Raw genomic sequence first — 14,440 nt, 5'->3', positions numbered from 1 at the left:
ATTCGACAGACACAATGTTTAAAAAAGTCATCTACTGGAATTACTAATATGACCAGTTTTGTCAAAGTGGTTTCTCTTTTCAGAGGAGACAAAGACTTCATTTTTTTCTTTTGACTAACCCATCAGTGCCACAGTTAAAAAAAATGTTGTTGTTTTGTTTTTGTTTTTTAGTCTAGTTTGACACATGTACAAAATCATTACCTTTGTCAGGAGGTTATTAACTTTTGAGGGAGTTTCATCTGATATTTGTAAGGTTGGGCATTTTGATTATGCAGATCTTTGTAAAGCAAGTGCTTTTTGCACATATTGGGACAGACAGTATGAGAAATATGTGCAATCAAATAATTATTTAAAATCATTATGAAAATCCAATTAATAATGTAGGAACTTTAAGAGAACATAAACCTGAATGTTTGAACTGCCAATGCAAAGCTGAGCTTCCTCCTTTGTACATTAACTAGGACAGTTGCAATCAGCTGCTTTAATGATCTCAGAACAGCTAGACAGACATCAAAATCTATATTTTAATCTTTAATCTATATTACACATGTGCAATACTTTCTGTACAACCTGGAACCTCAATTAAATTTGGATCCTTGAGGATCATTTTCTTACTGGACCACATTCAGCATTGCTGCTTTATTGAGATTTCCCCCCCTTCTCTCTCTTTTCACTTGTGCCTCTGCAATGACCACAAGATGTCCTTCAGTGTGTCAAAATGGCAACCGTTTAATTTTAATTTCATTTCTGGACAGAGGACAAAGGAAGTCTGCTGAATATTCTCCCTCAGACAGCTGGTGATATCATAACAGTCAGCCTGGGCAGTCCTGCAAAATTTACAGCCACAGGCATTCAAATGTAAAAATAAAAAGCAACACCCCATAAGCATGATTCTGATCGTGCTTGTGATGCTTCACTGCAAACTCCTATGTGGTCTCTGGACTGTTGCCAGAGACAGGATGTGCTTCATGATTGCACTTTTTATCATTAATATCTGTTATTAGAATAGCACATTTTGCAGCTGATTGATCTCAGCTGAGGTCAAATCTCTCTTGAGCAAATCCATTAAACACTGCAAATGAATCTCATTAGAGCGCAGCAGCCTTCACATGTCATGTCTTTATTCCTTTCTCTTCTCTTAAAACAGAACTGGTCATCCCTGCTACAGGAAATGTCTTTTACGCCATGACGTCATCTAGTGTTGATTTCCTGCTAAGAAGGAAAGACGGGAACTCCCCGTTTGGCTCGCATCCGATCAGCACAGAGACGAGCGCCACTTTTCCTCGAATCAAGGCCAAGGGAAGGAGACTGGTCAGGAATCTTTTTTGACATCAGATTTTTGTCTGCTTTGTCTACCGAGGTGGAGTTCTCTGATGGTCTCCCAATGTGAATGCAGAGTGAGCTCTCACGGACAGTAAATGTGGCCTTCTCTGTCCAACACAAAACCTACACATGCCTTTCTCCTGTGCTCCTGCCAAGCTCACCAAAACACCAAGAAGAACTCTGCTTGTGTTTCAGTCAACATCTCCTTGCAGGAAGGTGTGGCAGATATTTCAGAACTCCAGCTGCTGTGTTCAACAGAGCTATTTGCACTTTTCCAAGCACGCTAATTTACATCCCGAGGACGAGCAGTGAAAGCCTTTAAGTGTACCTTTGGTACTGGTTCTCAAGTCCCTGTCAGGTAGCACTTGATGCTTTTTATCATTACAACTCACAGAAAGAAAGAGTTGCTTTAATTGCTACAAAACACCAAGAAATCCCTTGTTGTCTTGTGCCTCATCTGTGACTGACATTTCCGAATGTAAAAAAGATTTGATTGGTTGGAATGCGCTTCTGTGATTACCCAAGATGCTGTTGAAGGACTTGAAGTGTGTTTTTTTGGGGGGAAATGAGATTTAATGAGATCTGAATCGGAATCAAGACAGTGCAAGTGCATCATTGTAGCAAAACACTGGAGCTTTTCAAATGAGACATATATGATTTGTATATATTTATATATTTTGTATGTCTGTGTGATCTCAGCATTGTGTGACAGGTCCTCGCGTGACAAGTAACTGTTTCAACAAGGAAAAAATCCTTAAAATAACTGCAAGAAACAGGCTGACATGTCCACAGACAAGTACAGCTATTTCAGCTTTTACTCATTTCTCCATAAACTTAAAGCAGCAATAATCAGGATTTTAGAATAACACTGAAACTCTGTTGTAAACTGTTGTAATGAACTGCGGTCAGTTTATTATCAGTTCTGAAGCTCTGCTCAGTTTTAAGGCTCTTTTAGCTCATTGTTTTGGTTTTACGCTCAGAAATACCACCTTGTTGCAGCTGTCACCAACAGATATTACAAAAGCAGCTCTGATTGGTCTTTTTTTTTTTTTACCTGACTTGAATACTCATGCAATTGTTAGAGGTGAAGTCAGAGAGCCACATAATTTTCTCAGGAGCTACTGGAGACCAAAGTAAACCTCAAGGAAGGCTGATAAGGACTAATTAAACCAAGTGGACAAAATGTATTTGCAAAGAAATTTTTACAGTGTCATCCTCCCTCAGCTGCACGTGAATGTACGCGGCTGTGTTGCTACGTTACAGGGTGATCAAACATCACTCAGCCTCTTAAACCTCGTGGATGAAAACTGATTATTGCAGCTTTGAACTTTAAGCACTTTTAAAACATACAGCTTTGCTTCAATTTGTTACTAGAAAGGAACATAAGTAAGAGAAAAGCACTGCCATTGCTAAGTTTAAGGTTTTTCAGGTCTGATATTTTCAACAGAGCATAAGCTAAACTTAATTTATGCAGATTTTCCAGTAGCTCAGCAGGAGTCCATCTTCACTGCAGTTTACACAGACCGCAAAGCCTCAGTTCCAGCGTCGTGGCTTCAGTGAACATCTTAACTTCAGTGTATGTCTCTTTGAAACAAATCTTGTGACCTCTGGTCGTCCCGGGTCAGTGCTGGTGAGGCTCCTTTTACCGGCCGAGGCACGAGCATTGAGGGGCCAGGGAGAGGATTGTGGGTATTAAAAAAAAGACGTGCAAGCATGATCCCATGCTACAGATTGTTTTAGTGCCTTTCTCTTCTGGGTGCTCACTTTCTCATGTTTGCATTAGAATGTATACAGTCCACGTGGAGGAACTGCAGACAACTCCAGTGCTGTGTAGTTCCACATCAAAGCTATTTATGCACTACATACAGTATGTCCTATTTTTGTGGTAACAAATTTACTTTTATATGAATTTTAATTGTTTTTGACTGATGTTCAGTACTGAGATATTTTTCATGCTGCTGAGTATCCCAAAAAAAACAATTAAAGTTGTTGCTACTTGTCAAAAACATGGCATTTCTGTTTTTCTTGTGAGGGGTAAACAAAGGAAAGAGGATGCGGATCAGTGACTAAAAATACATCTTTTTCTTCGTATCTTTATTCAAATTCAAGACAACCAGTGACAAGACAATCTTCAAGCACAGTCAGGGTCAGAATTAATGTATATATGTGGAAAAGTATCAAATCTAAAGCACATGCTGGAGATGCATACACACTCATACAAGCCTGGTTAACGATTCAAATGTCTGTAATTTATCATCAGTGACAGATTGTTATTAAGCACAATCATTCCCACATTTGATTAAAATGAATTAACCAGCAGGTTTGGAATTCTCCCTGAGAATAAACGAGCTAATGTTTAAAAGCAGAAAATGTCAGTCAGTGAAACGGCACTCATCCCGTTCGCACCAGTGTCTCTTCAGTTTCTCTGAAAACAGTACCCAGTGGTTATAAAGATGCTTGAACCACTAAAGTGCCACTTTTGGTTTTTGTCTTTTACAAAATGAACATATTACTCATAACTATTCCAGCTTCTTCTCCAACTCCAGAAAATCTAAAATTATAAAGAGAACAACTCAATAACCCTTGATAACCACATGAAATCATACTTAACAGAGGAACAAGTAAAATGTTCCCAATGAGTGTCTGTGGCTGATGGAAATTTTATATTTTAGCTAAAGTTGGACGAGTCGATCATTTCATTTGAATTATATGTCTACTTCTCTAGCAGGTGCGAGTGATGACTGGCTTTAATGTGTAATGCCACGACTTCTAGTTACACCTCAATTAGATGCAGATGTTTGGTTTTTTGGTCACTACGAATCAAATCTGAAATAAACAATAACACCTGCACATACTTGAAAGTCATTACTATTTACTGTTAAATAGTAATTATTTGAAGATGAGACTCTATGGACTGATTGAAATATTACATTGCTGTTTATTGGCATCTTACTGTCATCTACTGATCACTAGATTAGTGTAAAACTTCTGGCAGGAATGTGTTTAAACTAAAAAACTGAAATTGTCTAAATGTTAAAGGCTAAATATTTCACATAGATTTCACTAGATGTGAACAGAAATCTGTAACAAATAAATCCACATAAAACCCTGTTCGCGTTATATTTTTTCACCCTCATGACTCATCATGTCCAAGTTGACACATCTGGCTCCTCCAGACTCTCAGCACTGGACTGTTTTTCCTTGACAGTCCTCACAGTCCAAGGCCGCTGTTCGGTAAGCCTTCCACACCACCGGATCACGATGACACACTGCGCCTCCACCTCGCTTCTCCTCAGCCTCATCTCGGTTTATGTCCCCGACACACACCCAGCCTCCACCAGCCCCAGTCTCACTGGGGCTCACCGCCCATTTGGAGTGGTCCTGGCTGGTCTTGAAGGAGAACGTCTGCCCAGGGTTGAGGAGCTTGATGTTCAGGACCTTCCAGTCATCCGAGCAGTCGGAAGGAAGGATGCCCGTGGAGCGAATCCAGAACTGGACCAAGAGGTCTGACTGGAGGGTTGGGGCCACCCACGCATGATACAGATCTGATGAAGGGGACACAAGATGGATGAGGGTGTTTTTTTTTTTTTACATTTTTTATTGCAAGTAAACTGTACGAAAGCTCTAAAAATATTCAGGGTCACAAAGAAAGAAAAGGGTTAGGCTTAGAAAAGACATCATTTCGATTAAGTTGTACCGTTGTCAAAAGAGGCTCCTTTGGCAAAGCTGATGAAGTTTGTCCCACCCTTTGAGGTGAGTGTCACGCTGCGATTGGACACAGGTTTGGCATGTGGAAAGAATTCATATTTCTGATTTCTTTTGTCACAAAGAGCAGCGAGCGAAGGCACCTGGGATGCCAAGGACTCTGGGATGCTGCAGTCATACACATTAGGCTGATTGATCTCCAGCTGTTCTCCTGTGGTGCAAAAGAAATTAGATTTAAAGCAAACCACACCCTATAATAACATCATCCTTTAAGTAAAGCAAATAAAAAGCACTGCACTGGTGACACTGGTTCAAAGCCATTTGACGGACCTGTACTGGAACACTGTGCACAGTAACATATAACTAAGGTATAATCTAACTGTACATACAATTAAGGAATAACTTTAAGGTTTCTTCCTGTTTGATGCCTGACGTAAAGCAAGTTAAAACCATAATCAGATCTCTGTTTATGTCACACCAGACCAATACATACAACTTCAATTCCAACAGAGCTGAGACAGGGCTGTGTTTATTACTGTGTAGCATTCCCTGGTCTTGTAACAAGGTTACAACAAACAAACACCCGGGAACTGAGAAGACCCGTCGCAGCACTTTTTGAGAGACTTCTTCAGAGAACAGTTTTCCACTTTGTTTCAGTCTATTTTAAATGAGCTGTGAGAAAATGGAGGGGCTTCTGGATCTTTGTAGATGTCACAATAAAATGTATTCACAGACAATGATTTCTGGAAGTGTTGTTAAGCCAGTGCAGTGATATCTATGACAGACTCTTGCCTGATTGTAATGGAGTGCTGCCTGGGGGCCCACAATACTGATTTTGTTGTTCCTTGCGCAAATTTCTACAGATTCTTGGAATCGTTCGATGATATTATGTTTTGTAGATGATGAGCTATCCAAAGTACTTGCAATTTTCCTTTGAGGAACAATATTCTGAAATTGTTCCACAATTTGTAGATGTACTTTTTTTACAGATTGGCAAACCTCTGCTTCTCTAAGATGCTCGTTTTATACCCCAATAATGTCACTAGCATGTTCCACAAGCTGTTTTTAGTTCCACTTACTTTTCCAGCCTTTTATGGCCCCCATAACAAAATGAGCTAATATTTTTCATGAAACAGTAAAATGTCTAAGTTTAAACACTGAGACATTTTGTTTGTTTTAGTTGTGCACACAGAACATTACGCAGGAATAAAGATTATTGGGGTAAATTAGAAATTGTGTCACTGCATAGTTTGTTGAGCATCGCAGCTTTCACTTAGTTGTTATTTATACATTATTGCTTATGCTCAGCACTGTCTGCGGCACATGTAGCAGAGAACCGCCATCATGCAGAGTTAAGCAGGTTGTTATTAAAAATTCTTTTCATCAGCCTCCAGTTTAAGTATTGCTCTGGCTTTACTTTTAACTGAATTTTAAATTAAAGCAACACAAAAGTAAATCAGAAAATAAAATCTTGCTCTCTCCTTTCAAAATATAAACCAAAGCAGTGCATACTGCAGCACTGAAGAACATGTGAAAAACTGGAAAAAAAACTTCAATTCTATTCTCTTTATATACATTCATGCATAAGCGAGGCTGAAAATATCATTTTTACCCATAAAAGCTACATAATGGCGATGTCTACCAATTGGTCGACTACTCTGGACTGAAATTCTTTCACAACTATCTGCTGTTTTCATGCATTTCTGGTGAAATATTAATAGCATTCAGATGATGAGTTCTTCTGAGTTTGGTAATCCTCTGACTTTTTGTCCTGTCACCATGAGGATGACATTTTTGGTTTTAATTAAAACGTCTTGACATTCAAACGACTCTCACGATGAATCCCCTGACACACCTTCATCTGGCACAGGCTGCAGAACAGACTTTTATTTGCCTAATACTCTGGTTTGAGGCCAATTGCCCACATATGCCAGCTGATATTGGCATCCTGGCTTAATGAAGAAAATACGTTTGTGACAACTGATAAATGACTTAAATACTTAATGTTTTAGCACAAACTGAAACATAAGCAGCGCTTCGAATAAAAAACAAGTAGCTTAATTAAAGCATTAACAGGAAAATAATTCTGACAACATAATAAAAACATTATAGACAGTAGTATGAAATCTCAATTTTTCCAAATTTATGTGCAAATGAATGCTGCAAGGTGCTTTAAAATAAAAACACGATGAGGCTGTGCTCACCTTCTGCTATTTAACCCTGCAGACTGAACACTCTGACACTCTCAGCATGTCAGCTAGAGAGACGAGAATCTGATAAAGCAAATCCCTGCTAGAGCGTGAGGGCCAGTATCTCTATGGTTACATACCTCAGTTTAATTACATTACCTCAGGCACTGCCATAGCAACTGTGCCAACTGCTGGGTCTGCCAGGGAACTGCAGAGGCAGCCGGGTGACATGGTGATGACACCTGTTTATGCTGATTATCTCAGTTCAGGCTGTTTTTGTTGTGTCAATACCTGAGTCGATTATTAAGCACCAGACGATACTTGAATCATCTTCTCCGGGGAATAATAATAATAATTGTAGATACTGACACAGATTAGTGATTAAATGTGCTTAAGAAGTGCTCATTATTAGTGTGTAACATATACCGGCATAAATCAGCAGTATTTTTGAGCACCACATGGACATTTACTGTTTAGGTGATCTTAAACAAAAGATCATTACTATATAACTGTTGATGGAGGCCCGATTTTTGTCTTTTTCTTTAAATAAACAATAGCAACCATGATCTGTTTAAGAGAAGAGGCAAAATTACAGGATAAAAATTCATCACAACACAGAAAAAGAAGTACTGTATGCTCAAACATTCCTGGGGAAGGACTTTCTTAACCTATCTTGTGATGGATGACCCTCGGCCATCCCGGCACTAGATGTCTCCATTTTGTTCTGGTTTGTGCTCTGCTTTGTCCTGTAAGAGCTGACAGGGGAGTAAATGGCAACATGAGCTATACCTGTGTGTTCACCTATAAAAGCTCCCTTCTTTCCGCAGTCACTCTCTGGTGTGATCTCAGTGTGATCCTTGGGTTTCTCTGCCATTCATCCATACATAGTCTACACTACACGACTGACCCGCAGACAAGCATGTCTAAATTTAGCTGTGCTTTTGTAAATCAGTTGTGTCTACCAAGTTACCAGCTCACCTTGTCTCCTGTTCTTTGTCATAGTCCGTTAACTGGATTGTGACAAAGAGAGTATAAAAGTTGTCTTATATGTAAGACTAATAATGAAAATATGCTTTATAGTTTGAAAAAATTGCACTGCCATTTACTTAAATATATTGCTTCTTCTTTTCATTTTGTAACTTTGTTAACCATGTCAAAAAACTTAGGTATATATAAATTACTTATTATATATATGTATTTTTTATTGCATATATCTCTCCCTCTTCATCAGGGATGCATTATCTCCTATTTCTAATATGATAAGTAAGAAGTGCTGGTATGGTGCACTAGTAGTAAACCATTCATATACAAAGATGCACAATCACTAATCAATGAACTTAATTAGAAAGAGCTACGGTGTTTGATGATATTGACTGGTTGCTTTTTACTTCCCTTGTTTTCAGTCCAACAGACAGTGTTCCAGTGAGGATGTTCATATTAAACATGACAAAACAAATAATCAAATAAGCTCTGTGAGAATAAAACGTGAAAAAAAACAAGTTCAGACTGCGATAAAGATTCAGTGTCAATCAGGCTTTTTTAAAATTCTTGACTACCTGGATTTTGTCACTGAGAGGACAGAAGCCCAAACAGCAAGCAAACTAAGTTGTTTTAAAAGAAAGAGGAAGAGAGCTTAACTCATAAGGAGGATAAACTGAGAAATCTCACTAAAGTCAAAGTATGAGACAAATACTGATTATTTTCAACTGTGAATCGTGCAAAACTACTTTTGTAGGGTTCAAGAATAAAAGTGGAGCTGGAGATGAATAGAGTAGGTCGTCCTTTATGTGGACAAATATAAAATAGCATTAAACCATAACACTTTGCGTGGTTGTCTTTTTACTTTTTCTTTTTTTTTATTTTGTTAATGGACTGGTATTCGTATAATGCTTTTCTGTTCTAACTGAGCACTCAAAGTGCTTTTTACAAAAAGCCTCTTTCACCAAATCACACACACATTCATATAAGCTATATTTCTATACCTAAGCACTTTGTATAATATTCACACAGTGGATGCATAGGGTGACTTGGGGTGTAGCATCTTGTCCAAGGCTACTTCGACATGTAAGCTGGAATAGCTGGGAAATCAATCCTTCGACCTTCTGATTGGTAGACGGCCCATTCTACCTCCTGAGCCATAGTGGGAGGGAAGGGGGTGACTTAGAGAAGCCAGACTACTGGGACTATAAGAAACTTACAAAAACTTTGGAAATACATATTTTACTCTATTTAACAGCTGCATCGTAGCTGAGATTACAGTAAACTGAAATGGAATCTCTTTTTATCTCTATTTTATTTAGTATATTAGAAATTGGTTGGCAGAACATCCAACAGCTTCTGTGAGCCCCAGTTAACATGGTTAAGATGTTTGGCTGATACAGTAAACTACATAAACATGAACTTCTTATTCGTAATCTCTCACAAAATACTACCACAGGCTACAACAGCTTGACTTTTAACTACCAAGCAAAAATATTACCCTAATAAAGATATGAGATTGAAAAGAAACTCTTCAGTTCCTTGTTAATTAAAGCATATTTAGTCAGACCAACATAACTGCAGATAGGGAACAGAATATGAATCATCATTAGCTGTCTGGACCTTCTCCTCCCAGCACTCATACTGTGATTGCAATCTAATACCATCATCCATTTAAACATCCTCATTAAGTGTTAACTGCATTTTTATATCAACTCTAAGAGGCCACATGGCATGGCTCCAGTCTTACCGATGGTCTGGAAATGGTCGAGCGGGTATGTAACACAGATGAAGTTTTGCCCATTATTCTCCCCGCTGCTGGGGTAATAATACTCCCCTGCCTGTTGAACAGGAGGAAAATGAGGGGTGCTGTGGACCAACCAGAAACCCTGATTTTTATCCAGCAGCACAACACCTGAGGAGCAGAGATATTAAAATAGTAAGAAAAATACATCAAACGTTTTCCCTGAAGATGGTTAACGTGGACATTCAAGTGAAAACAAAATATATTTATCTATGCTCATTTGTTTTTACGCATCAGAGGAAATGTAAGTAATGCGCATTAATCTGCTCTTCTTTTTTAATAAGTAGAATTAGAACATATAAATGATGAAAGAAGAACGTGAGGTTGATAATGAGATGTTTCAACATGTTTTTATTACTATAACAAATCTTTGCCAGACTTTTTTTTGCCCTTGTTGCAGCATTTTTAAATCTTCCTAGTATCAAATTTATAATGAACATACTGTATACTTTTCATGTAAGTAAAAAGAGGAGCTTGAACATGTGATAGGTTGTCTTTATGCTTTTTTATTTAACGTTGATTTAAAAAATTTGGCTTTTTCCATCCATTCGCTCTTCGTGGACAGGGGCATCATTTCCAGGGGGGATAGGGGGGTTATGACCCCCCCCCCCCCAATAATCAGGCCCAACCAATAACCCCCCCCAATAAAATTATGAATTATCTTGCATAAATAAGCTGTTGATTTTCTTTACTCGTTTCAGGTATTACCAGCAAAATAGTTGCATGTTTAATCATCTGGGAATTTACGCAGATTTATTTATTTATTTAGACGGAGATCTTGACCCCCCCCCCAATGTTCAGCACAAAGTTACGCTGATGGTCATGGACCAGTCTAAGCTTAGATGCCCAGATGTCTCTCTCCCTGACCACATTATCCAGGGGGACTACCAACATGTTCACAAGCTAAACAAGAGATATAATCTATCTAGCAAGTCTCAGGCCTACCCCAGATTCTCCTCCTCTTAGGACATGCCCAGAACACCTCAACTGGCTTATTTTGGTGTGGAGTAGTGCCCCCTTACTCATCTCATTTTTTTCATACTATTCCAAGATTTTGGAAAACAGAGCTCGAAACTTTCTGCAGTCTTGGGACAATCAGAGAGCTCACCTTTCGTGTGACCCCCACTGCTCTCACTGTTATGAACCCATCTGTCACCAGACGAGTCCTCGTGTGGCTTCTGGTCATTGTAAAGGATGTATGCAATGTCTGTATTCTGTAAAAAAAACAAAAACAAAAAGGTTTTTAACTGCAGCTTCATGCATGTGTACTCACCGATCACAGAAAATGTAGAAACAAATGTTTTCACCTCAAAAGAAAACAAACAAATAAATAAAATGGCACACACTGACATCCATCACTTTTGGTGATGTTAACCAATACAATTACGCACAGACGGTTGCATCCAGTAATTTTTGATTCTGAATCTTATCCACAAACTCTCTGACATGTTTTGATGAATCTATCAAATTTTCAATTAGTAAATGACCTTTTCCGCCTCCTAGTTGCACAATCACCGGCCAGAAAGACACATCACCTGAATGAACAGATGCAGTTTCACTTCTCATTATATGTTTGTTCCTCTGATCTAACAATGTCAACCGGATATAGCAGATGCCTATGAAAAAAATGCTTATTATTGCATATCATGTTGGTGAAACAAGAAGTCTTGTGACTGGGGTCACAAAGAAGAAGCAGGAAAAATTTAAATACCCTAAGCTCAGTGGTTTTCTAGGACTAAAATCTGCACGTAAGCATAACTGCTCTGCATGTAGTTAAAGCAAAGAGTTACTGCAGTTAACAGAAGTCGATGCACCAGCACTGTCTGTCACTTTTGGCTATTGTGATAAACAAAAAAGTATTTTAAGTTTTGTGAGTCGTAAGAATTGGAAGTTCAACTCAACTTTATTATACATGGTTTTAGGAGAATATTACATTTTATCTTGTGACAAATCAGTATTTCTAAAACATGACATCATTTTTGGGGTCAAATATAAACTGAAGGTCCACTCATCTTAAAACAGCTGAAGTTTTTTTTTTGCCTTTTAGCATTAATTGTGAATATACTAAATCAATTAGTAATAAGGAACCTAAAAGAATATGATAATCACATTTTGAAGAACACTTGCTTTCACGTGGGCGTTTTTCCAAATGAAACTGAGCTTATAGTTTTTAAATTTTGTACTCAGTTCCACATTTGTAGCAGAAAAAAGAAACCTGATGGAAACAAACCTTCCCCTGCGTGTACAGCTGTCCGACCGTCCTGCCCAGGGCGCTCGTGGTGTCATTCACTGTCCCCTTCCCTTTAGTCCATCCTTCACCCCCTTGGTCCAAAATCAAATACATCTCACCTTGTTCAGGAGACTTACTCCCATGCTCTTTGGGAAGTTTGTATATATAGAACCTAAACCAAACAGAGACACAGACAGAAAGGCTGTACATGTAAGAACTGCTTATATCGGTGCATGTCTGTAAATGCTAAACTGTTATTGAAAATATTGCTTCTGTTTAATCAGAATAATACATCTAGGTTAAAACAAACAAATAAGGAGGACTTTTGTACGTGATTTCTCAGGAATTGTTATCAGTGAATTACCAATCAACAGCATCTCCTTGGTCATTGTAGCAACTGATTGGTGAGCTGCTGCCCTCTAACGGCACGTAGAGGATCAGCACGGACAGGAACAGAAGCATCTAAGAACAAGAGACAGAGATATAACTACAGTTAAATATGTGTATATGTGTTAGGAAATTAAATGATGAGTTCACGTTCAAAATATTTGGTTGAAGATCATTTTTTCTTTTTACCAATAATGACTCCTTCGTAAAGAGTTTCAGTATTCACAAGTAAAAGTACCAATAAAACAGTGTAAAGTCTTTTTTGTTGGAGCAGAAATATTAAAGTATAAGCAGAAAAATGTCCAGCACTGAAGGGTTTATTTATTTATTTATTTTTATATTTTTCATACCCATGCATTAGTGGCTATATAATATCACCGGTAAGTTATAACCTCATCTTGTGACTTATTGGAAAATGAATGAAAAGAAACTTTTAGTATTACCGTAAAAACTAAAGCTCCTGACTACAAAAATACTGTATAAAAACAGAAACAATGATTTTAATATGAAAACATTTAACTAATATTTATCTTCAGCTAAATCTAATAATACTTATGGTTTGATCCTATAAATCAAAGCATAAGTCACTCAGTCGCTGGAATCGTTACAGATAACTGCGATAGAAAAGTGAAAAAGTGCAGTATAAGTTTGAGTCAACATACCTTTAGCTCTGTCTGTTTGCCCTCACGTATGTTCTCAATAAAGTCTTGTTTTATTTTGCTGCACGAAGATCGGCTGTGACCTCAAGTTTCGTCTTCTTCGAGTACATCCCAGCCTACAAGTGTTTCCTAGTAGGGACTGGTACGTGCTTGTTTTGATCTCGGCCGAAAGCTCCGGGAGAAGACAATGACGTATGACAAAGACAACGGAGCGATCGCTACCAACGGCAGACATTACACTACAGGAAAATTATCGCACTAAAGAAATAAAATCAAATTAATCCTAAATAGCTCTCACGGTTTAGGCGTGAAGACTGTTTTAAGTGCTCCAAAACTTCGAAACTTATCCTTCTCAAAAAGTCCTAGTTTCATGAAGTCATGTGGTTGATGACGTCAACTGGTAGGCGGTACTACCCTGAAAAGCGGCTATTACAAACACCTTTCATAATATAATATAATATAATATAATATAATATAATATAATATAATATAATATAATTCTTTCGGTGCTTTGCTACTGGAAACTGAATTTCCCGGAGGAACCCACCCGAGGGATTAATAAAGTTTCATCTAATCTAATATAATATAATATAATAATTAGACTTCTTATAACAGAAGCAGATTGAACTTTCCCCCTACTTTAAAAAGACATTTTCAATATTTTTCCCCTTGAATATTGTTAGTTTAAAACTTAGTTGCGTAACTGTAGTTTTTAAAGACGTTCCTGAATCTGTTGGAGCCCAGAAGGACCTCTAAATCACCTGCGTTCCATAAATATTATGGTAAATATATCTTCCTTCCTGTATGGTCTTTGATAAGCAGCCAGTAATCTGTCTAACAACGGGGGAAGGGATACAACATGTTCGGCTCAACCCTATAAACACACACTCATCTTAAAAGTGGAACTTGAATTTGGTAAGATGAACTTCTGTTGTTTCTTCCTGTTTTACTCTTTCACAATTTAGGTGAAAAGTGTGGCTACACACACACACACACACACAAACATATGTATATGAAGATATATATATATATGCAGTATTTATGCTTTCTTCTTCAGTTCCCCCTACAACCCTGTCTCATCTTATATAACTCTATACTGTTTAAGGAAGTGACACAGCATCCTCTTGTCAACTCTATGCTGCCTTGATCATTGAGGGCTTCCTCA

The 14,440-nt window shown here is 38.0% G+C and overlaps 2 protein-coding genes across 3 annotated transcripts in view; one reads left to right on the top strand and one right to left on the bottom strand.

Moving 5' to 3' along the window:
* Positions 1 to 3,281, top strand: part of rgl2 (ral guanine nucleotide dissociation stimulator-like 2) — a 32,342-nt gene extending 29,061 nt beyond the window's left edge. For both annotated transcript variants that reach the window (XM_084944315.1, XM_084944316.1), the window contains one exon: positions 1,148 to 3,281. In XM_084944315.1, coding sequence (XP_084800441.1) covers positions 1,148 to 1,329 — 182 coding nt within the window. In that variant the 3' untranslated portion in view covers positions 1,330 to 3,281. The remainder of the gene's footprint in view (positions 1 to 1,147) is intronic.
* Positions 3,282 to 3,397: 116 nt separating this feature from the next.
* Positions 3,398 to 13,633, bottom strand: dnase2 (deoxyribonuclease II, lysosomal). The gene is made up of 7 exons (XM_084944317.1): positions 13,279 to 13,633; positions 12,594 to 12,691; positions 12,230 to 12,401; positions 11,108 to 11,213; positions 9,946 to 10,110; positions 5,021 to 5,239; positions 3,398 to 4,868 (listed from the first exon to the last, which is right to left on the bottom strand). Exons 2-7 carry the CDS (start codon positions 12,689 to 12,691, stop codon positions 4,504 to 4,506), a joined length of 1,125 nt encoding a protein of 374 aa, XP_084800443.1. The 5' UTR covers positions 13,279 to 13,633; the 3' UTR covers positions 3,398 to 4,503.
* Between the last annotated feature and the right edge of the window lie 807 nt (positions 13,634 to 14,440).

Source organism: Perissodus microlepis, chromosome 11, assembly GCF_051167445.1.
Source record: "Perissodus microlepis isolate ML-2025 ecotype Zambia chromosome 11, ASM5116744v1, whole genome shotgun sequence".
NCBI classification, from domain to species: Eukaryota; Metazoa; Chordata; class Actinopteri; order Cichliformes; family Cichlidae; genus Perissodus; species Perissodus microlepis.
Note: the sequence above shows the minus strand (reverse complement) of the source record. Positions and strands in the feature narration are given on the sequence as shown.

Excerpts from the sequence above, each read along its gene's own strand:
- dnase2 (XM_084944317.1), bottom strand. The coding sequence starts at position 12,691 with ATGCTTCTGTTCCTGTCCGTGCTGATCCTCTACGTGCCGTTAGAGGGC. Across the intron at positions 12,402-12,593 it reads CAAGGAGATGCTGTTGATTG|GTTCTATATATACAAACTTC; the intron begins GTAATTCACTGA and ends TGTTTGGTTTAG. Across the intron at positions 10,111-11,107 it reads CAGTGGGGGTCACACGAAAG|GTGTTGTGCTGCTGGATAAA; the intron begins GTGAGCTCTCTG and ends TCTGCTCCTCAG.